Source organism: Chelonoidis abingdonii, chromosome 6 (genome assembly GCF_003597395.2).
Source record: "Chelonoidis abingdonii isolate Lonesome George chromosome 6, CheloAbing_2.0, whole genome shotgun sequence".
Lineage (NCBI taxonomy): Eukaryota > Metazoa > Chordata > Testudines > Testudinidae > Chelonoidis > Chelonoidis abingdonii.
Window position 1 is genome coordinate 138,092,123 of NC_133774.1, and position 24,199 is coordinate 138,116,321.

Below are 24,199 nucleotides of genomic sequence, written 5' to 3' on the forward strand. Positions count from 1 at the left end.
AAGGGACAGAATCATCCAGAAACAAGGTGTGGCAGTTGCTACACATGCTCAGTAACTTTAAGAAGCTGTATGACATGTTTTCATTTAGGGCAAACATTTGAGAATATAGCCAGATTCCAAAGGGGAAAGGTTATAAATACAGGAGGTAAAGATAGCCCTGTGGACTTAATGGCTGATCCATACAGGACCAAGACATGTCTGCTGCAAGGGCTGTATCCCTATCCCTGTATCACTTAGGACACTGCTGAGTGCTATTCCAGCTTTCCTTATTAAGGAAGCGGTCTATTAAATAATGTTTGACTCCACCGTAGGGTTTTACAGACCTAGAGGGAGGATCTGGGAAGGGAGAATGCGTCACCTCTAGTGGCTACACAGTGGTCCCCAACCTTTTTCGTCTGACGAGCCACAGAGGACCGTGGCGGTGGACGAGCATCTGCTGAAATGCTGCTGACAAGCGGCGTCAATAGGCGTTGCTGCCGAAATACCAACAAGCAGCGTCATCCAGAGGCATCGCTGCTGAAATGCCGCAGAAAATGGTGACATTTTGGCAGCAATGCCTCCGAATGACGCTGCTTGTCAGTGGCAATTCGGTGGATGCTTGTCCGCTGGCCAGTACGTGGGTGCACATAGATGTGCCGGTGGGCGACATGGCGCCCACGGGCACCGCATTGGAGACCCCTGGGCTACAGAGACTATGGAACCTACATTTAGCTATTAGCTATTTGAGTTGAACTGCAATCTTGCTCCAGTTAAAAAGAGAACAGGGCAGAACTCAGTGAGGTGATGGTTTATATACTCTTACCTGACTTGGCTCATGGGGAAAAGGTAGTGCTCTACAGAATGAGCATCTTAGAGATCCAGGGACTGGATAGTGGATATGCTGATCCCAATATCTGTATCCCTGTATGGATACAGACAACTGATTTCTGTCTCACCAACAAGGGAGCCAGTCAACTGTTAACTCAAAGGTTGGAATGCTGCTAGCTAGTAGGACCCCCAGACTTTTGTTTGCTGACAAGGCTCCAAAGCGTTTGGCTGCAACTCAGCCTTTTCCTTTTCAAGTTCAGAAGAGTGCAGATGACACACTATATCTATTATGGTCACTCTATAAAGACCAAAAATCACCTGAGAGAATTAGAGTGTTTGTGTGCGCTAACATACAGAAGTGTAACCGTCATGTTGAAACCTTGCATTTAAAATATATAATAGCTACAAAGTGGGGAAGTCTGTACGAGAGATAATGAGGAAATTTACTACATCCAGTTTACTAGCTTTTGTTTAAGTTATTCATAAGTATGTTCCAAAAACTATTTACAATAGCTTTTCTGTTTATTAAATGTTTTACTAAGAAATTGTATGGCACTCTGAAGCTGGCTGGGAACAGTTATTAACAGCTACAGTCTAATGCTTTCTGAAAAAAGTCCTGAAAGACAGAATTCCTGCTCTGTGCCTCAGCAAAGAGTTAAGCTGAGATGCAGGGAGCGTAAGACAATCAAAAACATTACCTCAGCACCTCTCTGCTCATTACACACCTTGTAATGGAAGTAGTCTTCCAATTTTTGCAAGATCTCATGGAGTTTGGCTAGGCCCTTCGATGGCACTTGGCAATATAGGGTTCCATCAGAGCAAACGTTGGTTACTCTAACATTTGTATATAAAGCATCTGCCTGCAACAAAATGTTTGAAGGAAGAAATTTAACAAGTTTCTGGTATTGTACTCCTTCCCCATGATTTAACACTTCAGAATTTTAAATGAACAAGTATTACATCATAGATAAAATAGTACCTGAAGGTGTAGTTCAAGCGATTTGTCACACAAGGCCTTCAGACAGGTGACGTTGATATTTATATCATCCTCTCCTGATGTGTCATACAGAACAACAAGCGGAATATCTCCCTTTTCCAGTATTTCCACAGCAAATATCTTGCCACAGGTTTGTGATTCAACAACTTTCACTAAAACAGGATCATCACAAAAGACTTCTAGCCCTGTGAAATAAGCAGTTCAGAATTTCCACCCATCATTTTTTCCACAGGGAAGTGTAGTATCTTTGCCTGCATTTGGGAGCTCAGCTCCAAGAATCAGAACATAACAGGAGATGTACTGTATTTGTAAAGAGACCTCCCCCTAGTTTTCTGTAACATTTCTTCTTTAGTGTAATTTTTCCCCCCAAAATGCTTTTGTATCATACACTTTCAAGACTAATAAACGGGATTTGTAAAGGAAAGCAATATCCCAAAGTAAAAATATTCTCCATGGTCACTCATGGCCATTTTCTTACATAAAAATCACAAATGCAAGTTACAGTAGGTTCTAAGTTTTAATTGCTGTATAAAAAGGGAAAACAGACCTGGAGCTCTCACTGTGGGAGACAAGTTTGGCTAAGGCCAAGAACCAGTGTGGGCTGCTGGCTATCAGAGCATCCCTGAGGAAGGGAAGAGTTTACATTCTGTGCATTTACTCGGGACATTGTGTGTCCTGGAAGGGGTGGAACTCTTACATGACCTAGCTGGAAGGCTAAGCCCCCACAACCTGGAAGGTAAGGCGTTGGAGGCTGGGTGGAGGAGTGGTAGACCAGAAATGAAGCACAGGCAGAGCCACTGCCACACCACAGGTCACTGTTGTGAAAAGTTTACAATGTAATTTAAGATATGGTGAGAGGCACAATGATCTTGTGGTGCAGGCAACTGGACTGGGATTCATGCCTGCATTAAATTCTGAGGTCTGCCACAGGCATGCATGACCTGGCTCAAGTCACTTCAGGTCACATTTACAAACATAAATAAGTGACTAAAGATGCAGACCGTCACCTAGTACAGCTGATCAGGAATTTTTCCAACAAGATTTTTGGTTGAATCTGAAATTTTTCAGATACATGTTGTTTCAACAAAACATTCATTAGAAAGGTTTCTCAGGTCCAGGATGGAATTTCTGGAAAAAAGAAAGATCCCCTATCCCAAAAGAGCAAACAGCCAAACAGTTAGGGCACTCATTTGGATGTGGAAAACCCAGGTTCCAGTTCCTAGTCTGCCTAAACCATGCTATTGGCCATTCTGGAGGATAGAGGCAACTCCAACCCTATCTTTGCCTCCCTATCCCCCTTCCCTTAAATTTAAGGAGTCTTGTTCCCCCCCATCCTCCCACTGGAAGAACAACAAATGTCAAAACCTCCAAACTTTTCATGCAACTGAGAAAATGGTTACTTACCTTCTCAAACACTGTTCTAGGTACACTGCAGGCATATGCGCTTCCTGTGCACTGTGCTGGAGTTTTCTCCCTAGCAGTATGCATAAGAGTGACCACACCCCCCACATGAACGGCTCATGCTCTGGAGTGATGGTACACAGTGCAGAAACATCCCTCCCCTAGTTCCTTTGCACAGGAAGTCAATGGTAGACTGATGTGTCACAGGAGGAGAGTACGTTGTGAATGGACATATCCAACATGTCTCAAAGAACAGTTACGAGAAGGTAAAGTAACTGTTCGTTCTTTGAGGACTTGCATGTGTCCATTACATTGTTGGTTTCTCCCAAGCTGTTACCCCAGGCAGCGGGGCCTGGAATCTCATCAAAAGACGGACTGAAGGACCGCTTTCCCTACATTCGTGTCCTCTCTTGATGCAGCAGACAGTGCATACTGTCTGGTGAATGTATGAATGGAAAACCATGTTGCTGCCCTGCAATTGCCCATAATAGAGACACAAACCACAAAGCTGCTGACGTCAAATGTGCTCTAGTCGAGTGTGCTACAAGCTTGTCAGGAGGAATTACCTCTTTTGCAGCATTACCAGCAGCACCATAACGCATTATCCATTTCAAAAGTCTATAGAGTTGTGATTGGTTGTCCCCCTCTCACAGTCTGTGAGAAACAAAGATTGAGAAAGAAACTTGAAAGGGCTTTCTCCTATCCAGCTACAAAGCTAAGGATCAAGGAATGTCAAAGATGTGGAGTCTTTGCTCATCCTAGTACATATGTAGCTTTGGGAAGGACAATGGCAGGTAGATAGATTTCCATCTGAATCAGTCTAAGACCACATTCAAAAGGAACCTACAGCGTGGCCTAAGCTGAATCCTGCCTTACAAAAAAACTGTGAATGGGGAATCAGTGACCAGCGTGTTCAGTTCTCTCACCCTCCTAGCAGAGGTGATGACTACTAAGGCGGTTACCTTTACCAACAGATATAGAAACAAGCAAGATGCTAAGGCATGAAAGGTGGTCAATAAAAGCAAACAACAAATTTAGATCCAACAAAGGTGCTGGGTTTGTCACAGGCAGAAACACTCCCAGGGGTTTTCCCACCTTTTTTTCTGGTGAACCAATTGAAGAAAATTGTTGATGCCTGTGAACCAACAGAGCTGGGGATGAGGAGTTTGGGGTGTGGGAGGGGCTCAGGGCTGCAGTGCAGGGGGTGAGGGCTGCGGGGTTCAGGGTGCAAGAAGGGGCTCTGGGTTTGGAAGGGCTTAGGACTGGGGCATGGGCTTACCGTGGGCGGCTCCCAGTTAGCAGTGCAGTGGGGGTCCTAAGGCAGGCTTCCTGCCTGACCTGGCACTGTGGACCACACTGCGCCCTGGAAGTAGCCAGCAGCAGGTCCAGCTTCTTGGTGGAAGTGTGCAAGCAGCTCAGTGCAGCTCTCGCCTGCAGGCACCACCCTCTCGCAGCTCCCATTGGCCGGTTCCCAGCCGGCAGGAGTGCAGAGCTGGTTCTCAGAATGGGAGGGCAATGCATGGAGCCCTGTCCCCCCTGCCTACAAGCTGGACCGGTTGCTGGCTGCTTTTGGGGCGCAGCGCCGTGACAGAAAAGGTAGGGACTAGCCTGCCTTAGCCAGGCAGCATTGCCAGCGGGACTTTTAACGGTTAGAGCTATCATCATCAGTCGTGGGCATCAAATTTTCTTCAACTGGGTCACCAGGGAAAAAAAAAGTAGGAAAACTACTGCTTTAGGGTACTGAAAACCAGGTGGAGGTCCCATTTGCAGCCAGTTGTTGAACCAGGAGAAACAGATTTATTTAGGCCCTTAAAAAAGCTGGCTGCTGTAGGGTGACCAAAGACTAAGAAGCCCTGGATGGGTGAGTGAAAGGCTGTCTTAATGACCAGATGTACTCTGATACTGTGCATATCATCAAAGAAACAGGTCTCTTTAACTGGCAATCCAGGATCTTGGAAAGCATACCTTCTGGTGCTTGAGAAGATAGGAGGGAGCACCAGGATAGGAAGAGCATCCACTTTTGGAGGTAAGTCTTGTGAATACAGACTGGTCTTTCTACTGGATAAGAACTGAATGAACACTATTCAAATAGGTTAACTCCATGCCTGAGAGTCACTGAGGAGCCATGCTCTCATATTCAATGACAAGGGTCCCTGAGTTATGTGTTAACAGATCCTTTGTGATCAGACGTTTGAGGGGTGTTAGCTCTGAGAGGTGGATGAGGTTTGAGTACCACTCAGCCAAGCAAGTGCTAGGATGATAACTCTTGCTCCTTTTTTGATGTAATTTGAGAAAGGTCTTGAGAATTAAACAAACAGGAAGCTAGGCATAAAGATGAGACCTGTGCCATGGTGTTATTAGGGTATCCCCTAGAGAGTCATGACCATGACCTCCCTTGGAGAAGAACAGGTGACATTTTTGTACGGTTCAGGGTAGGGGGGAAAAAAAAAAAAAAAAAAAAAAAAAGTAGGTTTACCCCAGTACCGTCAGATGCTGCAGAAGATCGTCCTTGAGCTTCCATTCATGATCCTGCCAGAAGTGTCTGTTCAGGGAGTCTGCAGTTGTATTCTGGAGGCCTGGTAGACAGACTGATGATATTTCTACCTGATTGGTGATGAGCCTGTTCCACAGCCTTAGTGACTTTGCATAAGGATTAGGACCTTGCTCCATGTCTGCTGATATAGTACACTGCTGTCCTGTTATCTAGCATTACTCTGACTGACAGACCTCATATGACAAAAAGGAAGTGTTAGCAAGCCTACCATACTGCTTATAGCTCCAAGATACAGCTATGGAGCAGATTCCTATACTGACCATGTGATTGTGCTGTCTCCCCCATTAGATGAGTTCTCCATCCCAACAGACACCAATCCATTGCAAGGTTTTTCCAGGGCACTGAATGCAAGAATGGGGTTCAAACACAGGCCTTCTCTGGATCTTCCCACTATGTAAGAGTCCAACACACTTTCTGAGGCACTGTGATGCTTTTGGAGAGGCTGTGTTTGTTTGGGGTATACACTGTTCTTATCTGTCTCTGGAGGCACCTGAGGTGCCTTATCACATGAGGAGTCATGTGGTCTAAGACTTTTAGGCAGCTCCTTAGGCTGCAATGTTATGCTGAGATTAGGTTGTACAGGGTGGAGAGAGTCTCTACTTGGGTAGGTAGGCCCTTGCTGTTGTGGAGCTGAGTAGCTCCTATAACTAAAGTCTGTTCTCTGAACCTGAGACAGTATGAATTTTTGTGGCTGATGTGAGTCCCAAATATTGAAATAACATTAATGCCCTTTTTGCTTCTTGCCTCTTGAGGTGACTGGCCCTGGAGAAGCCAGTCATCCAGATATGGGAACACCAATACTCCCCATTGACGTAGACAAGGGGCTACCACCGCAAGAATCTTTGCAAACACCCTCAGGGACGTGGAGAGTCTGAAGGGGAGAAATCAATATTGATAGTGATCTGCCTCAATCACAAATTTTAGGAAATGTTTTTGTGAAGGATGGAGGAGAACAGAAACAGGCATCCTGAAGGTTGAGCACAATGAACCAGACTTCTGGATCTAAGGATGGAAACATGGTGACTAGTGTCACCACTCTCAAGTGCTGTGCTAGGACATAGTTCAAGATCCTGAGGTCGAGGATTGGTCTCCACCCTGCACTTTTCTTGGGAACCAGGAAGTAATTGGAATAGAACCCTCCTTTAGAGAACACTGATGGCAGGGACTGGTTCTATAGCTCCCAGAAGAAGGAAAAGTGGATCTCTTGCTTTAAGAGTTCCTTGTGAGAGGGATCCCTGAAGAGGGACAGGGGTAGGGTGGGAAGGAGGAATAGAATGGAATTGCACAGAATAATCACTTTGACTACTTCCATTATCCACTTGTCTGAGGTAAGGTATCCCCAAGCACGTAGGCAACACACTAGTTTCCAGAGGAGGGGTTGCACAACCGTTAATCCAGCGAAAAGGCATACTGAACTCGATGCCCATGACTAAGGTGTCAAAAGTGTCTCAGAGGACGGAGCTGACTGGATACAAGACAGACTTGGAAGCCCGTTGGTCTTTCTCCTGAAAGGGTCCAAGTCTTAGGCCTAGTCTACACTAGGGTGGGGGGAAGAAAGGAAGGAAAATTGATCTAAGTTACACAACTACAGCTACGTGAATAATGTAGCTGAAGTCAACATACTTAGATCTACTTACCGTGGTATCTTCACTGTGGTAGATCCAGTCCTGATGCTCCCTTGTTGACTCTGCCTATGCTTCTCTCCCCGGTGGAGTATTGGAGTAGACCAGAGCGCACTCGGTGGTCAATTTATTGAATCTTCACTAGATGTGATAAACTGACCCCCGCTGGATCGATCGCTCCGGAGGTAAGTGTAGACATGCCCTTAGGAAAAGTATGCTGATGGTAAAGGAATAGTCTCAACCTCTGAGTGGTTTGAGATCTACTGAATCATTTTTTTTGTTCCAGGCACATCAATCCCCAGTAACCGCAATGTTGCCCTGAGCGTGAGGGTGAGTCTTTGAGTGTGTGGAGAGAGAATCCTGTTTTCTCACTGAAGAGCTTAGGCTCTTCGATGGGAAGTCTTCCATTGTGTTTTGAACTTCTCCTGGAAGTCCTGAGGTTGGTACCAGGATGCTCTTCTCATGACCATTGCCACAGCCTTGCATCTGGAAGCATCTAAAGTGGCTTGCAGAGAAGATTTCACAATCAACTGTCCTTTAGTAATAAATTATGACAGACAAATTGATTTTTGGTTTTGTGGCAATTGCTCAATAAAATGCATAAACATGAAGTATGTATTGAAATCTTATTTCGCCATCAAGGCCTGTTAGCTGGCAATGCAAACTTCGAAAGTGGCTGATCAATAGTTCTTCCTTCCCATCAAGTTCCACCTTTTAAATTCCTTATCTGATGGTGAGGATCTATATTGAGTTCCAGTTACTGTCATAGGTAGCCTCCACCATAAGTTCCTTGAAGGTCTTGAAAACATTTGCACAGGAGGGAAGGGGTGGCATCACTGCCTCATCCAGAGGTTAATATGGACTTTGCAGATGGAGATGAGATCTCCTCTGGCCGAGGCTCCTGTTCCTATTGTACATCTTCTGGTACCAGAGAGATGTGCAGAACCAAGGTGTGCTGTACTAGAGGATGTTCTGCAGAAGCAAGTGGGTATTGGTGCTTTCTCCTAGGCATCCAATGAAGTTAGTCACTGTAATGGCCCCACGGGGGAGGTGGATAAGGAAAGACTCCAATGAAATTCATAATCTCTGGGCCTAAAATGTCTGGTAGGTTCTTCATGCTCGTCTTCATGCCAGGGGCTGATAGGCGTAGGGTACCAGGAAAGATCCTTGTACAGAGATCTGAGTCTGAGGAGTCCTCCCCTGAATTAAGTGAGGGTGAAAGCATGATGATATGCTAAATAGGTACCAAAGAGTGGAAGTGTAAACCAGTCCCAACATGTTACGTCTGTGGGAGTACCATGGAGATGACGCTTTTAGATCCTTCTATAATTGACAATTCAGGCTCAGAGAAAAGCTCCTCTGAAGAAAGGACCTGGAAAGAGGAGGAGGGCTCTGATATCCTTCACCTAGAGTTGGTACTGGGTAGTGAGATGGGGGGCTGCTGCAGTACCAGGATGGTTGTAGAGTCCTATCCCCTTTCAGAGGTACTGCAAGATGCCAGTATTGGGATGTGATGTGTCTTGCTATTTCACAAGGGAGCGGATGGTGCTGCCTCAGTAGTTGCTCTTGTGGTGGACACATTCAAGAAGTGCTTCTTCCCTGGTGCTGGACTCAGTAGGAGCCTCTGCTGTACCCTTAGAGGACAAGACGTCTCATGTGGTGATCTGCCCCTATTCTTAGTTTCCCTGCTGGGAGAAGAATACCTCCTCTCTTTTGAGGTCTTATTGTTCAGGGCTGCAGACAAAGCTGCAACAGTCTCTGATGTAGAGGCCGATGTACAGGCGAGGGAAGCGAACCCTTCAGGAGCAAAGGAATGCTCCATTAGTATGAGCTTAATTTTACTCTCCCTGTCCTCCTTGAATTTGACCTTAAAACCCAGTCAAATGTTGGCAGGGTTGTGCGAGTCCCCCCTAAACACCACAGGCAGCTAGAGTGTCCATTGCTGTGGGGAAAGGACCAATGGCATGTTTCATAGCTCTTAAACCCTGGGGTTTTGGATTTAATCTTGTGTTGGAGTAGAACTGTTAACACAACAAGAAGGGAAAGAGCCCCCCTCCTCTTCTTGACCAACACAAAATAAGGTATAAGGAAACAGAATTAAAAGAAAAGCTACAAAAACAGTAAACACAAAATACGCAAGATAAGGCAGGAAGCCAAACATAGCAATAAGTAAAACTCTGTCTTGAGCTGCAGGTTGTACAGAAGGAACTGAGTGGCAGCAGGCTCATGCCTCCCTATATGTCCTCATTCAGAGCAAGATACACTGTGTTGCACAGGCGTGGGCCCATGAATACTACTTTGCAGTCTCTGGTTGAAAACTCACATAGTGCAGTGACGCATGCATGGGGACATATGCTCAAAGAACCAGGCTGTTGATTCACAGGGAACACAAAAGGTTTCAACTAGCAACCACAGATGGTAAGAAGGAACTGAGGGATCCTGCAGGAGGAACCACCCCTACAGGGACCCTAGAGAAAACTCCCCAACACTGGGTGTATGGGATGCACACCCCCCTATGGTGTAACAGGCATACACAAGCACTCCAAGACCTTGTTTTCTGGCCAGACTTAATGACTAGTAAGATTTACAAGAGGTCTAAACTCCCATTAAAGTCAATGGGATTGTGACCCTAACAGCTGCTTAGTGGCCACTGGCAATGGGTTCACTGCCATGTAACAGCAATTCCTATGAAGCCTGACAAACTCACTGCACCCTACACGTTGCTGTCATAACTATCTTTAAATAATGTTGAGAGATATCAAATGAAAGCCCATGACACATTGGTCATTAATATCACTGTAAAATGTATTATTAACACTGACACAAGCAAAGGGAAAAACACGGTTGCTTCCAGACAAGAAGCACTATAGTTATCAATCTGTCTCTAATATAAACTAAGTATGGTGATGCCAGAGACAACAGGCAGTTCATTTGCCTCAGAGGTAAACACCAATTACCAGAAGGATGAGGAAACAGCATGGTATCAGCACATGAGTCTCACCCCAGGGGGTCACCCTGACTCTTGAAATAAAGACAATGGAACTTTGGGGAATATAAGCAGAAGCAAATGGCATCTTGTTATCCATCACTTGGGGACAAAGCTGCGAGTGCTCTTTGTATCTCTAAACAGTGGAAACCCCACCACACAGGTGGGTGATGCTGAAAGGCTGCTTGAGGTAAGAAGCTTACTTTAGTCAAGGCTATAACTCATTAAATTTTAGAGAGAGAGGTTGGTGAGGTAATATATTTTATTGTACCCATTTCTACTGATGAAATAAACAAGCTTTTGACCTTATACAGAGCTCTTCAAAGTAAGCTCAAAAAAGTTTGTCTCTTTCATCAAAAGAAGTTAGTAAAATACAAGATACTACCTCACCCATCCCGTCTCTAATATCCTGGGGCCAAAATGGCTACAACAAAACTGCAAACAAACACTTAGAAGCATTTTAGCTTTTTGTTTTATTTGTAACCATTTCTGTCTACTATTCTTGCATAGTATCACTTAAATCAAGTTTTTAGTTAATAAACTTTTGTTTTATTATAAGCATATATCAGTGCTGTTACATTAAACAGAGTGTGAATTCCCAGTTAAATCAAACAAGTGGTGTGTGTATACATGTGGCAGAGCTCTGACCTTGGCCCTGTGGGTCCTGCACTTCTAGGTGGTTTATGCTAGCCTCAGTGGCTCACTGTGACCCTCCACATAGCCCTTCTCCCACTAGGGCCAGGGTTACAGTCTACTGAGACCTTTTCATCACAGGCCAGCAAGGAAGTTGGTGAGAGAGCTCCCACAGTCTCTGTTGTCCCTGGGGGCTTATTTCAGAACAGTTTAGCCTCCTGTCCTGACAGGAGCCTGACTTCTCCCAAGAGATGTTCCTGTAGTGGTGGGTTGGGGGAAACCCGGGCCTGCCCTCTACTCTGGGTTCCGGCCCAGGGACCCTAATGGTAGCAGCTGTTGGCAGCTAACCTTTCACTGACAGAGTTTCTACGTTTCCCTGGCCCACTTCTTCACAGCTCTCCTGCTTCTCCCTTCTTCACCCTTACCTTAGGGTTCCCTTACCGATGGTTTGAGGATGTCTTCATCAACCAGCCCTTCAGCCACACTTCCTCTCCTCTGGCTCCCTGGCTCTCCCCAGCCTGACTGGAGTGAATCCTTTTTATAGTATCAGCAGGGCCTTAATTAGAGTCAGGTGGTCACATTAGCTTCACTTGACTCTTTGCAGGCTAATTAGAGTTAGGTGTTCTCATTAGCCTGGAGCAGCCCCTGCTCTGGTCAGTCAGGGATCAGAAAACTGTTAATCCACTGGTCAGTATATCTGCCTTCTGCTATACCCAACTGGCCTGGGTCTATCACAACACACACAGAGACTCTCCTTCACCCTTCCCCCCTCCCACACATTTGGTAATTTCTGTGAGTGTCCAGTAACAGGATGGATACTGTAGGGAGACACTTCTGGAAAGTTCAGAAACTGAAGAACACAAAGGGTTAACCTACAAGGCAAAGTTAGAACAGAAATCTGTGGGTCTGGCTACCAAAACTGGAGTGGGAAGGAGTTGTCATTACTCAGTTCAGCACCAGCAGATTCCTTTTACGCTGAAGCAGAAGGGTAATGGTGATTTACAATTTTGGATACACCAAGAAAGTATTACAGGAACATAGGTATTTAACCTGCTTAGGGGTTTTTATAAGTCCTATCAAGTGTATCTGCACCTTTAGGAGCTTAAATACCTTTGTAAGTCTGACCCTTAGTGTCTCTGGGCCTCTGTTTCCCCCATATGTAAAATGGAGCAATTATACTTTCCCTTCTCTCCTTCTGTTTTTGTCTGTGTTGTCTACTTAGGCTGCAAGCTCTTTGGGACAGGGACTTATACCATGTGTCCATACAGTGCCTTGTATAATGGGGCTACAGACTTGGAGGATCTGGGAGACCTGCCCAGCAACATAAATAAGATGCAACAAGCAAGTGTAATAAAAGGAGTGAAGCAGGAAGGGAGGATAAGAGTAACTAGCTTTCTCCATCAAAACATAAAACACTAAGAAAACCAGAAAAATTTCAGCTGATCTCTTTCTAGTCTTAAAACAAGCTTCGACCATGAAATATACATTCAAGATCCCTCTAGATTCAATAAAATAATTTATTTTCTTCTGGTAAAACAAAAGCCTTTTGAAAACAGACTCAGCTTTAATAATCTAGCCAAAATAAAAACATTAATTTGATCTAACTCCATTTCTCACCTTCATTTCCCAGGTTTCTCTGAAGTAGGCAGTAAGGTTTTAGGGGTAAGGGCTCTTTCCCTGCCCCAACCTCTGTTAAGTTGCATGCAAAATTATGGTACTAGATATTTAATAATTATCTCAAAAAAGAGTTCCTCTTACCTGCTAGTTTACATTTTGCAGCTTGGAATGGAAGCAAACAGAAGCGTCTATCTAGTTTGTACACTTTGTTGTTTTCTATAATCTCACTGAAGCCATAATCAACATAGCATACCTAATAATTGAAAGAAAAAGAAATATTTATTTTTCATATTACAAGTATGTTATGTGATGGGGCACGGCCAGATGGCTACAGTAAAGTATGTTAGCCCCAGGCTGAACAAATCCCTAGGACCATGGTAACCAAATGACAGTTGCTCCAGGTTAATCAAGGCACCTGGGGCCAATTAAGATCTTTCTAGAAGGCAGTGGAGATAGCTACATTGATTACAACACCTGCAGCCAATCAAGGCAGGCTAATCAGGGCACTGGGTTTAAAAAGCTCACTCCAGTCAGGTGGGGAGGAGCCAGAGGAGAGGAAGTGTGTGAGAGGAGCTGGGAGCAAGAAGCTGAGACAGAGGGTGTGCTACTGGAGGACTGAGGAATTATCAGACAATCAAGCATTATCAGACACCAGGAGGAAGGTCTTGGGGTGAGGATAAAGAAGGTGTTTGGAGGAGGCCATGGGGAAGTAGCCCAGGGAGTTGTAGCTGTCATGCAGCTGTTACAAGAGGCACTATAGACAGCTGCGATCCACAGGGCTGGAACCTAGAGTAGAGGGCAGGCTCCGGTTCTGCCCCAAACCTCGCAACTCCTGATCAGACACAGGAGGAGTTGACCCAGACTATGGGTTCCACCAGAGGGGAAGATCACTGAGGTGAGCAAATCCGCAAATAAGCGCAGGACCCACCAAGGTAAATGAGGAACTTTGTCACAGTTAGTACTATTTTAATGATTTATCCAGAAAACACAAACTTGGTGGACTTATTATTTAGTAACACATTTTTATACAGCCAGCTGTTAACAAAAATCTGCTTCTCATTAACATGGTATATAATTTGCAATACCATTATATGAAAATTCTTCAAACTAACTTAATGTCAATTAAAAAAAGGCTTAGAAAAAGTGCTCCACACCCTTTTTCTTTTTCCTGAAATCACTGCAAGATCAGTGTTAGCTGTTTCTTGGAACATCAGCACTTCAAAGCGTACAAAATGATAGCGCTGTCTAGTACATATTGCCTCAGCACAGTACAGAAGATGGCAGTAAAGTGGTAATTCTGAATTTTTTGGCTTTTGTGGGTTTAGGCCAGTCCCTTTAATAGTATTTCAGTGCAGTTCTACGTATTTCCCTTTTGTTTTTATGAGAATGGAACCTTTTTGAGTCTCATTTCTGTTAGTTACATGGTTTGAGAATACAGCAGACTTCATATCATCTCGACAAGTATACTGCTTAGTCAGTGGGAGAAAATGGCTGATGGTGGTTGGAACAGAAGCAGCTATAGTGATGCTTTGTAGCAGCTTATACAGATGGTCTCTTGTTTTTCTGAACTACACACTGCACCATGCTAACTTCTTGAAGATCACCAGGCTCAGAGATAACAATTTAGAAGCCTTTCTGAAAATCTGATGTGCAAACCAGGCACTCCAGAAAGCCAGACTTCAACAAGAAATCTGGAAGTGATACTTCAGAAAGCAGGCTGTTCTTGTAAAGCACCACTGGCCCCCCTACTGTGCAAGCCATGGCAGTTAGCTGTAATCTGGAGAGAAATCAGAGGTACATTAGCTACTATTGTCCTTGTAGTTTTTCTGCAGCTAACACTAAAGCCTTCGAATACTGGACAGAGTGTCTCACCTCATGATTTCCCTGCTGAATGAGAACTCACACAGTTTTGGAACAGATACTTAAAACTGCATGTCTCCACTAGACTAATTTGTGAAGTGGACTAGTATTAGAAGTGTGTTTAGCAGATCTTAGTGGAAGTATGTCATGCTGACTAGGGAAGTAGAGACTGCAAAAAATAAAAACCTAACATTTAGGATTAGTTAGTATAACTACATAGTGACACTAGACACAAAGGCTTGAAATTTTTCTTAAAAAAAACCTTTCAGTTCAGTCATGTTCTAATTCTCTAAGTAGAGCCACCAAAAATACAACAGTGACTCTAGAGAACAAAGAACAAGAAGAGAAACTGCAGCAGTGTGAAGAGTTCAATAATTTTGTTCAAGGTATTATATTAACCAGCATGCTGAGTACAACAGCAGGACTACCAAGTCAGCGTAAGTGAGCCTAAGCTCTAGGGCTAAGCTGCAAAAAACCCAGTAAGGATAAACTTGTGGTAACTGCACTAGGACTGGATTCAGGAGATCAGCATTCTAGTTATCTATTGACATTTACATTCTACAGCTGGAAGATGGAGGCACTACTTCCAAGTTCCATAATGATGCACAGGATACATTAGTGTATTAGAGCTACCAGTGAACACAGACAAGCCTATCATAAAAAACCAGGAAAAATGCAACAGACCATTTACTTTAGCTGCAATGCTGTAATTATTTAAAACCAGTTTTTTCATATAATGAAGAGCACAAGCAATTTGTTGCTGAGTACTGCAGAGTGATCCTGCTGTGATAAATGCACAGCTGTTACCTGTTATTTATACTAGTTCTTTTTCACAAAGTGTCAGAACGGAAGAGTTGCTTGCCTTTATTCTATTGTCTTCCACTGAAATTATCTGAGCACGCAACCAGCTATCTTCCTCAGCATGTACAGCGACAAGTTGTCCAATGCTTACAGACTGCATTAGCAATACTGTGGGATTCTGACTATAATATTCTTTCATCTCATCTTCCATTAGTTCTTGAGCAGCAGAATAGTCTTTGCCCACGTACCTACAGTATGTCAGGGAAAACAAATCCACCAAAGAGGTAAGTACAGCAACAGAAAAGTTGAGCAGATGCAAAAGCTGAAACAGAAAAGCATACATGTAGATATTTAGTCACATCGGTATCTGAACTTTCTCTCAAAAAATGAGGATACAGAAACACAGTTATAGTTCTTAGAGAAGCAAAGAATTTAGTAGTACTATCTGAAGCTAGGTAAGGGTCTAATGAGAGACCCCATAGAACTGTTTGGATTCGATTGTAACTATGCAAAAAGAAAATTGCTAGTGGATCAGTCCAATACTGTAAGGGATCTTATAGTACTCTTTAGAACCTGAACTTTTCCAGTGAAAGTCCCTAGCACTTCTGGTAGTGAAGGTATATTTCATTTTATAAGCTGAGTGGTGTCTGAAGTCAGATATGATGCAACCAGGAAATTGGAACTTATCTTTGAAACTTTAAAGGATTGTGACCCTCCACATTCATGGAAACATCAGTGTGATTTCACCAAGTTAAACTTTGTGCAAAGGAAAATTTCCCCACACAAATCTCAGGGAAACTAGAGCAGCTTTAGGCATCAAACTTGTCAGACCATCTGCTGCAGTCTCTCTCCTGGATCTCCAGACTTGATCCCTAATACTAGGCAGCTGTCCTCGTTCATCCCTAGACAGATTTGTTTCCCAGAACAATCCATTCTTCAATTGGGTCAGATTCTGATCTCCCAGATTGCCCCTCCATCCATTTCCCCTGGCTGTGACTTGGGAAGAAAGTGAAGTTATTTCTTTAACTGTGGTTAACTCTAATCCTTTACTCATTACCATTCATGTGCTAGTTCAGCTGTTACTGTGCCATCAGCTGTCACACTGCTTCCTTTCACTTGTCAGTGGCAAAATGCAGAGCTGCAGTCTAGTAGATAGACAGACTGCTGCAGCAGCCCAGCTATAAAGGCAAAGGTCATATAAACCCAAACCAAGGGTGGAAGAGCGCCAAATTTCATTTAAAAAAATGTAAAAAATTATGCCATATAATTACTCAGGACATTCCTGTTTAACTAGTTTCTGGCAATAGTCAAACATCCGATTAACAGGGCATTAAATGATTTAGTTTTCTTAAAGCCAGTGAAGTATCAAATTAAGTTTATACCGGGAGAGAGATTTCTTTTTCCTGATTCTTTTAAAGTTATCTTTACATAATTTACTTAGATTGTAGAATCACAACACTCCACCATATGCTAAGATGTCCAGCTACATATTACTAAGTATTTGCCTTGTATGAAATGTAATTCACCTTTGTGAAGAGAGCCCATTACATATCAAGCCATGAAGACAGGAATTATGGCATTCTTAGCTACAGTTCATTAAAAATGAAGTGAATTTCATGTTTGAAAACTGAAAATGCAGCTCACTTTTTAAAATGTTCACTATGGCAGTGCACCCCTACTGTGTTCCTTCCAAAGTAGTAAACTAATAGAATCTCTGTCTATATATAAAAAGAGAATCAACTTGAGTGGTCAGAGGCTTTAACTTCAATGAGTGAGTTTATTCCTAATGGGGGGGGGGGAAAAAAAAAAAAGTTACTAACTATCCTGCTAGAAAGAGTTAAATCACATCCATGTATCTATATTGTAGGATCTATACTTGTAAATATATGCATATACCAACCTACCTATGGTGGCAATATCCCTATTATGAAGTTTATCAAGCACTTTAACCACCTCACTTGCACTCTACCCACAAAATCATGCTCACTAGGACTACTTTAACCATGCAAATCTGAATATCTTAAAATCCCCATCCAACTGCTTTCAACTTCTATTCTACCCTGGTTAAATCTCAGACAGCAGAGTATCATCCAAGTACCAATCTAAAGTAAACAAAGGAACAGCCGAGACACAGTCATGGTCCAAACAAATAAAAGAGGAATCTGATCACACTGATAGCATTGCAGCCAACACCGTCTCACTAGCTTCCCTAGTCATAGAACATCAGGGTTGGAAGGAACCTCAGGAGGTCATCTAGTCCAACCCCAACTAAATCATCCCAGCCAGGGCTTTGTCAAGCCTGACCTTAAAAACCTCTAAGAAAGAGATTCCACCACCTCCCTAGGTAACCCATTCCAGTGCATCACCACCCTCCTACTGAGAAAGTTTTGCCTAACATCCAACCTAAACCTTCCCCATTGCAACTTGAGACCATTATTCCTTGTTCTGTCATCTGCTACCACTGAGAACAGTCTAGATCCTTCCTCTTTGGAATCCCCTTTCAGGTAGTTGAAAGCAGCTATCAAATCTCCCCTCATTCTTCTCTTCTGCAGACTAAACAATCCCAGTTCCCTCAGCCTTGCCTCATAAGTCATGTGCTCCAGCTCCCTAATTATTTTTGTTGTTCTCTGTTGGACTCTTTCCAATTTTTCCACATCCTTCTTGTAGTGTGGGGCCCAAAACTGGACACAGTACTCTAGATGAGGCCTCATCAATGTAAATAGAGGGGAATGATCACATCCCTCGATTTCCTTGTAATGTCCCTACTTATACAGCCCAAAATGCCATTAGCCTTCTTGGCAACAAGGGCACACTGTCAACTCATATCCAGCTTCTTGTCCACTGTAACCTCTAGGTCCTTTTCTGCAGAACTGCTGCCTAACCACTCAGTCCCTAGTCTGTAGCAGTGCATAGGATTATTCTGTCCTAAGTGCAGGACTCTGCACTTCTCCTTGTTGAACCTCAGATTACTTTTGGCCCAATCCTCTAATTTGTCTAGGACCCTCTGTATCCTATCCCTACCCTCCAGCCTATCTACCACTCCTCCCAGTTTAGTGTCATCTTCCATACTCCTTCAGTAAGACAGATGACATGGAATGGGGAGTATCCCATTGGGGCAGATGTACAATTGCATCATTTCTCCCTCTCAGAGAGCGAACTAGCCAAAGCACTTTCTTCTTCCCACGGCAAAGATATGAAATCAAGGAGCAAGTCTATCTAGCTTTGAAAAGTGAATTAATTTGCCCACAAAGAGAAATATTTCACATCATTTCCAAGGACAGGTACCTTGGACTCACCAGGATGTCTACCTCCTGAAACCACTGCATTCATTTACCTCCCAGATATTACTGGGGAGTAGAATGAAACCTCTCTCATATGATCAGCAGTGTGAGATTCCATTAACCCTTCATGACAGGATGGATTAAATTAAGAGGGCAACTTCCACCACTGCATTCTAGCTTCTGTGCTTCAACTTCTGAAGGGTAGAGAAATGGAGATTAATAGTCTAGCACAAGACTGTTGCAATATCCATTAAGAGGCCTGGTGTTCTCCCTCAGAATTCAAAGCCAGCTTTTCACCTTTACTTCATACCAGTAAAACAAATCTCATGCATCGCCAGGAGCAAAGCTGAGTTCTGCTTGTCCTAAGTAACACTCCCACCAGCACAAGAGTGTAATCGCTCCCTACGCACACATCTCTAGAGGAAAATACAGCAGGAAAAATGAATATATAGACACACACATCCACCATGAAAAAAATGGGTGTTGCCATACCAACTATAATGAGACTAATCAATTAAGGTGGGCTATTATAAGCAGGAAAAAACCTTTTGTAGTGATAATCACGATGACAAGAAGGTGTGAGTAACAGTTGGGGAAAAATGCTAAGCCATAAAAATGTTGGCATACTGTGGGGCCATGAGGGTACCCATAACAGTGCCACTGACTTGAAGGTATACATTGTCCTCACCCACAACTATTTCACATCTGGGGACAAAGTCAAAAAGTTCAGCCACCAGGTTAGCCATGACGTTATCGGGGATATTGTTCCTGATGGCTTGTAGTCCGTCTTTGTGTGGAATGTTGGTGTATAGGGCTTCCACATCCATTGAACAGTATGTAATAAGTGTACAGTAAATTAATGTCAAAATTAAAGACTAAAAATAAAGTGTTGAGCATGGTTCCAGATCTGACAGAACACAAAGCTGTGGGGAGAAAGACAGGCTCTGTGCACCTCCCTTATTGATGTGAAGCATGGAATCTGCATTGGTTGATTAATGTTCTAGCATACAAAACCAAGTCCTTGCTTACACTGGCCATTTTCCCCTCAAAAAATCATCCCACAGTTGCTGCCACCAGTTCAGATTTACCATTATCTGTTTTTTAAATTAATTTAATCTGACTATAACTGAACTCTTCCAGGGGCTCCCTATATTTTCAGTTCTCCCTTGTTCAGTAAGTGTATCATTTTTTAATAACCTAGGCTCAGTCACAAACTCAAGTGGCCTTTCCTTTATTTTGATCAGTGATTTTTCCATTCAGAGAGAGTCTGGTATACCATCTTGGTTAAAAGTTTTGGCACAAACTAGTTTACTGGTTTTAGAGACAAGTTCAAGATAAAATTACAACCAGCCCCCTGCAATTGTAGCACTTAAAAATAAAAGAGTAAGAACTTGTTTGAGGTAAAGGACAACTATGTGAACGGTGTTAAGGCTCAGACTGAGAAAGAAAAGTGTTGGTCCTCTAGTCACATTTTGCCCATAAACCCAAAGTAGATGGTTGTTTCTGATACAATCATCAGTAGGCTTCAGAGTTAACACTCCATTTAGAACAGTTTCCATCTTTCTACAGCCCAACACCACTGTTTTGAGGCTCTTAATTATGTCTAACTAAAACAGGGGCGGGCAAACTTTTTGGCCTGAGGGCGACATCGGGTTTTGGAAATTGTATGAAGGGCCAGCCTCCACCTCTTATCTGCCCCCACCCCAGACTCCTGCCCCATCCAAGCACCCCTGTTCTCTGATGCACTCCCGCCTCCCCCCCAGGACCCATGCCCCATCCAACCCCTCCTCTCATTCCTGATCCCCTCCCTCGGGACCCCTGCCCCATCCAGCCATCCCTTATCCCTGTTCTCTGAGGGCCCCCCCGACCCCTGCCCCATCCAACCACCCCTTATCCCTACCCCTTGACAGCCCCCCCAATCCCTGCCCCATCCAACCACCCTTTATTCCTGTCCCGACTGCCCCCTGCTGCCCTATCCAAACCCTCCATCCTGACTGCCCCCCAGGACCCCTGCCCCCATTCAACCCCCTATTCCCTCCCCCACCCAACTACCCTGACCCCTATCCACACCCTTGCCTCTTGACCACCACCCTGAACTCCCCAGCCCTCTGTCCAATCCCCCTGCTCCATGCCCCCTTACCGTGCTGCCTGGAGCACCAGTGGCTGGCACCACAGCCACACCATCCAGCTGGAGCCAGGCCACGCTGCCGCCACCACCACCCAGCACAGAGCACTGGGTCAGGCTAGGCTCTGCAGCTGCGCAGCCCTAGGGGACTGTCCTGCCCAATCCACAGGCCAGATGTGGCCCTTAGTTTGCCCACCCCGATAAAAGGATTAGAAATTTAGTTTTGAAATTTAGTAGAAATTGGTATAATTGACCAGATTTATATATTTTTATTAAATGTATGCATAATTTGGTTCCAAATCCCTTATTATGGTACTTATTTAAATGTATGTTCTTATTACCATTACCTTTGATCTCCCCCACCCTTCTTTCCTCCTATTGCTCACCCTACCTTGTATAATTAGGTTAGTAAGCTCTTGAGAGACAGTCTTTCCCCCACCCAAAGTATCCGTAGAGTGCTTAGCACAATAGGGCCCAGATTCTGACTGGGGCTTTTGATGATTACTGGGAAATTTTTTTATTAAATATAAGCTTAAACTCTGCAGAAACTGACTTAGCCACAAGAGGAGTGTTGATATACCACTCTACCTAGTATCTGCTCAGTTCATCCTGAGGTGCTGTGTAAAGTAATTTTCAAGGGTTTGTAACTAAACTTTTTTGGGTGAAGAGTCAGCACAGTGGCTATTATATATGTACTTCACAGATTACATTTTCTACATTCTATCACACTGTAAAGAAAACTAGTAAGCCTAACATGGGATTTCCTGACACAAAGTAGCCACTTTGCTATGTTTATGTATATAACAACAATCCTTTCTAGAACAGTGGAGCTATTATAATGTTGGTCCTCAGTGGACTAAGCCACAAATTAACATGCAATCAATTCAAAGCACTATTAAATTATTGCTATATTAAAGTGCAAATTTTGGTACATAGTCATTGTCCTTATGTTTAGATTACACTGCAGTTTTCCTTTATAGCTGAACAAATACACCTAGGCTAATCGGTAAATCACAGTTTTAAAGGTCAGATATAATAGGAAGGTGACATCTGAACAGCATGATGATGAAGAGGACGGCAATTTAAAAACCCCACTGTCAAATGGCAGCTGAACAGCCTCAGCCCTTCTCCGCTTCTTACTCTAAAACTTATGCTGGGATTAGTTTAATGAATCTTCACTGAGCTCAATTCTGTTCATTTATATAATATTTTAAATGCGTTAGTATTGTTAGTAAAAAAAAAAAAGATCCAAAACGTCTGTTAGTCTATAAGGTGCCACAGGATTCTCTGCTGCTTTTACAGATTCAGACTAACACGGCTACCCCTCTGATACTTAGTACTGTTAGTGCAGTTTTCTATTGTTCTATTTTCTTTTGTAAAATAGCTTTTCGTGAGCCAAGTAGTGAGGAAGTTGATTGTGCAGAATGATCTCTGGATTTTAGAAAAAATGAAGAAAAGTATGAAATAAAGACTTGCCTAATAACAACTTCATTAGTGTTGTTCAATTCTACCACCAATACAGATGGAGATGCTTCTGCTGGAATGATTAAAGGAGGGACCATTATATTTTCTGGATGCTGCTCTTTGGTCTTTTCCATTAACTGAGAGCACTCTTGCTCAACCATTATCTTCAGATCTTCATGGATATGGACATTTTCAGTGGCATTCAGATTCTCATCAATGTACTTTGGTGGTTTAGCATAGAGGATTGCCTTTTTAGGGCTGTCACTTATCTGGTTGACAGTACATATATCAGAAAATAAGTCAAGATTATTCAGAGCATCCTCAGGAAATTTTACTTTGTATGTGTCTTCATACACCTTGGGAAGTGCATTAGCCCAAAGACCATTGGAATACTTAAACAAAATTTCTGCAACTTTCTGTTTGAAGTCAATATTCAGAAAAGCTGATTTGGTCTCCATAACTGGCTTTAACAAAGGATCTGCTTTTGAAGAAGTAAGGTTCTGAGATGTTCTTTCACGGTCTATGCCACTCTTCACTAATTGTTGCATTTTCTTAGCTGGATAAAGGAGTACATCTGTATGCCCACCAGTGCACACTTTTTCCACCTTGAAAAAAGGAAAGCATAGTGAGATGTTGACCATTTGTAAGTAATCTAACCTAAATATTTTAAGAATGAACTATTCATTTTATAGTGTCTTAGGAAGATATCTACAGGAATTTAAGCATGAACTATTTTATTTTGTTTGTGCAATGATTTCCCTTAACATCTCCTTTTCCCTTTACAGGGGACACTGACCAGGAAAGCAGGACACAGCCTTCCCAAAGTGAACACTGGATCTACTTACTGCATTAGGAGGTGCTTAAAGGCAAGTTTCGTCTTCTGCCCCTGTGATGGGCAGAACACAATCCAATCTACTCCAAAACTGATTTTCCCAGCCTTGGACCCTAGAGCTCATTATTTTACATGACAACAAAATCAGCACTGATATGACCTCCTCGTTGGCAGTTTTAGCAGAGATAAGGACCAACTCAAGCATGAGATATGCTCCTCTGCTCAAGAGTAGCTCTGTTCTTGAACTGACTTTTACTAAAACAAGGGCACTTGGAGGCCTATCAAATCTACACAGTAGGGGCCTCAAAACCTCCTCAAAGCACTTCCAGGCAGCTCCAGGGCCTCCGAAATTTGTCCATTAATGACCTCTCCACTTTGTATGAGGCCCCAGGCCCCTCCCCAGGGAAAGATTATTAAAATATACCAAGCCTCCATTGATGAGGGATTTGGCGGTGCATTTTTAGAGAGATTGGAGCCCACTGGTGACGCTCCTCTCTGGACACCGACTGCTGTCACATGGAGGAGAGGCCCTACCTGTGGGACTGTTGAATGGCTCATTTTCAGAAGCCCAGAGATGTCCTATGCATCTGACGAAGTGGGTATTCACCCATGAAAGCTTATGCTCCAATACGTCTGTTAGTCATGCCACAGAAAACTGTCGCTTTTACAGACCCAGACTAACACAGCTACCCCTCTGATACTTGGGGGGGGGGGGAGAAGACTGTCTAGCCCAGAGAGCAACCCTATTAATATGCACACTGGCATTTAGGACAAGGAAAACCAGGAATATAGGGAAAAGAAGCACCAGAGAAGAGATGGAAATGTGAACTAAGAGATACAGAAGAAGCAGAGAGAGAAAAACAGACTAAGATCAAATGTAGATAGATTAACTTGAAGGATTTAATGAGCTGTTAAATTCCCTTTTGACTGAAGCAGAACCAAATTTTAAAAAAAAGGTTAACACAGAACTGGTAACCATTGCTATACTTGGGACTTTGTACAGACTCCCACTTGAAGAACCCACCATTTAAAAAAAAAAAAGAATCAGTGAAAGAAAAACATGGTTACTTACCTTGTAACTCTTGTTCTTCGAGATGTGTTGCTCATATCCATTCCAGTAGGTGTACGCGCCGCGCGTGCACGTTCGTCGGAAACTTTTACCCTAGCAACTCAAGCGGGCCGGCAGGTCGCCCCCTACAGTGGCGCCGCTATGGCGGGT

At 43.5% G+C, this 24,199-nt stretch overlaps 2 protein-coding genes across 8 annotated transcripts in view; one reads left to right on the top strand and one right to left on the bottom strand.

Moving 5' to 3' along the window:
- Positions 1 to 24,199, top strand: part of TSTD2 (thiosulfate sulfurtransferase like domain containing 2) — a 575,835-nt gene that overhangs the window by 215,366 nt on the left and 336,270 nt on the right. The window lies entirely within an intron of this gene.
- Positions 1 to 24,199, bottom strand: part of TDRD7 (tudor domain containing 7) — a 139,737-nt gene that overhangs the window by 33,237 nt on the left and 82,301 nt on the right. For 5 of the 7 annotated variants that reach the window (XM_032772598.2, XM_075067445.1, XM_075067446.1 and 2 more), the window contains exons 7-11: positions 22,161 to 22,753; positions 15,340 to 15,526; positions 12,759 to 12,870; positions 1,787 to 1,989; positions 1,533 to 1,667 (exon numbers count right to left, since the gene is read on the bottom strand). In XM_032772598.2, coding sequence (XP_032628489.1) covers positions 1,533 to 1,667; positions 1,787 to 1,989; positions 12,759 to 12,870; positions 15,340 to 15,526; positions 22,161 to 22,753 — 1,230 coding nt within the window. Of the gene's footprint in view, positions 1 to 1,505; positions 1,668 to 1,786; positions 1,990 to 12,758; positions 12,871 to 15,339; positions 15,527 to 22,160; positions 22,754 to 24,199 lie in introns of all 7 variants that reach the window. The other 2 variants (XM_032772594.2, XM_032772595.2) reach the window with 1 other exon arrangement.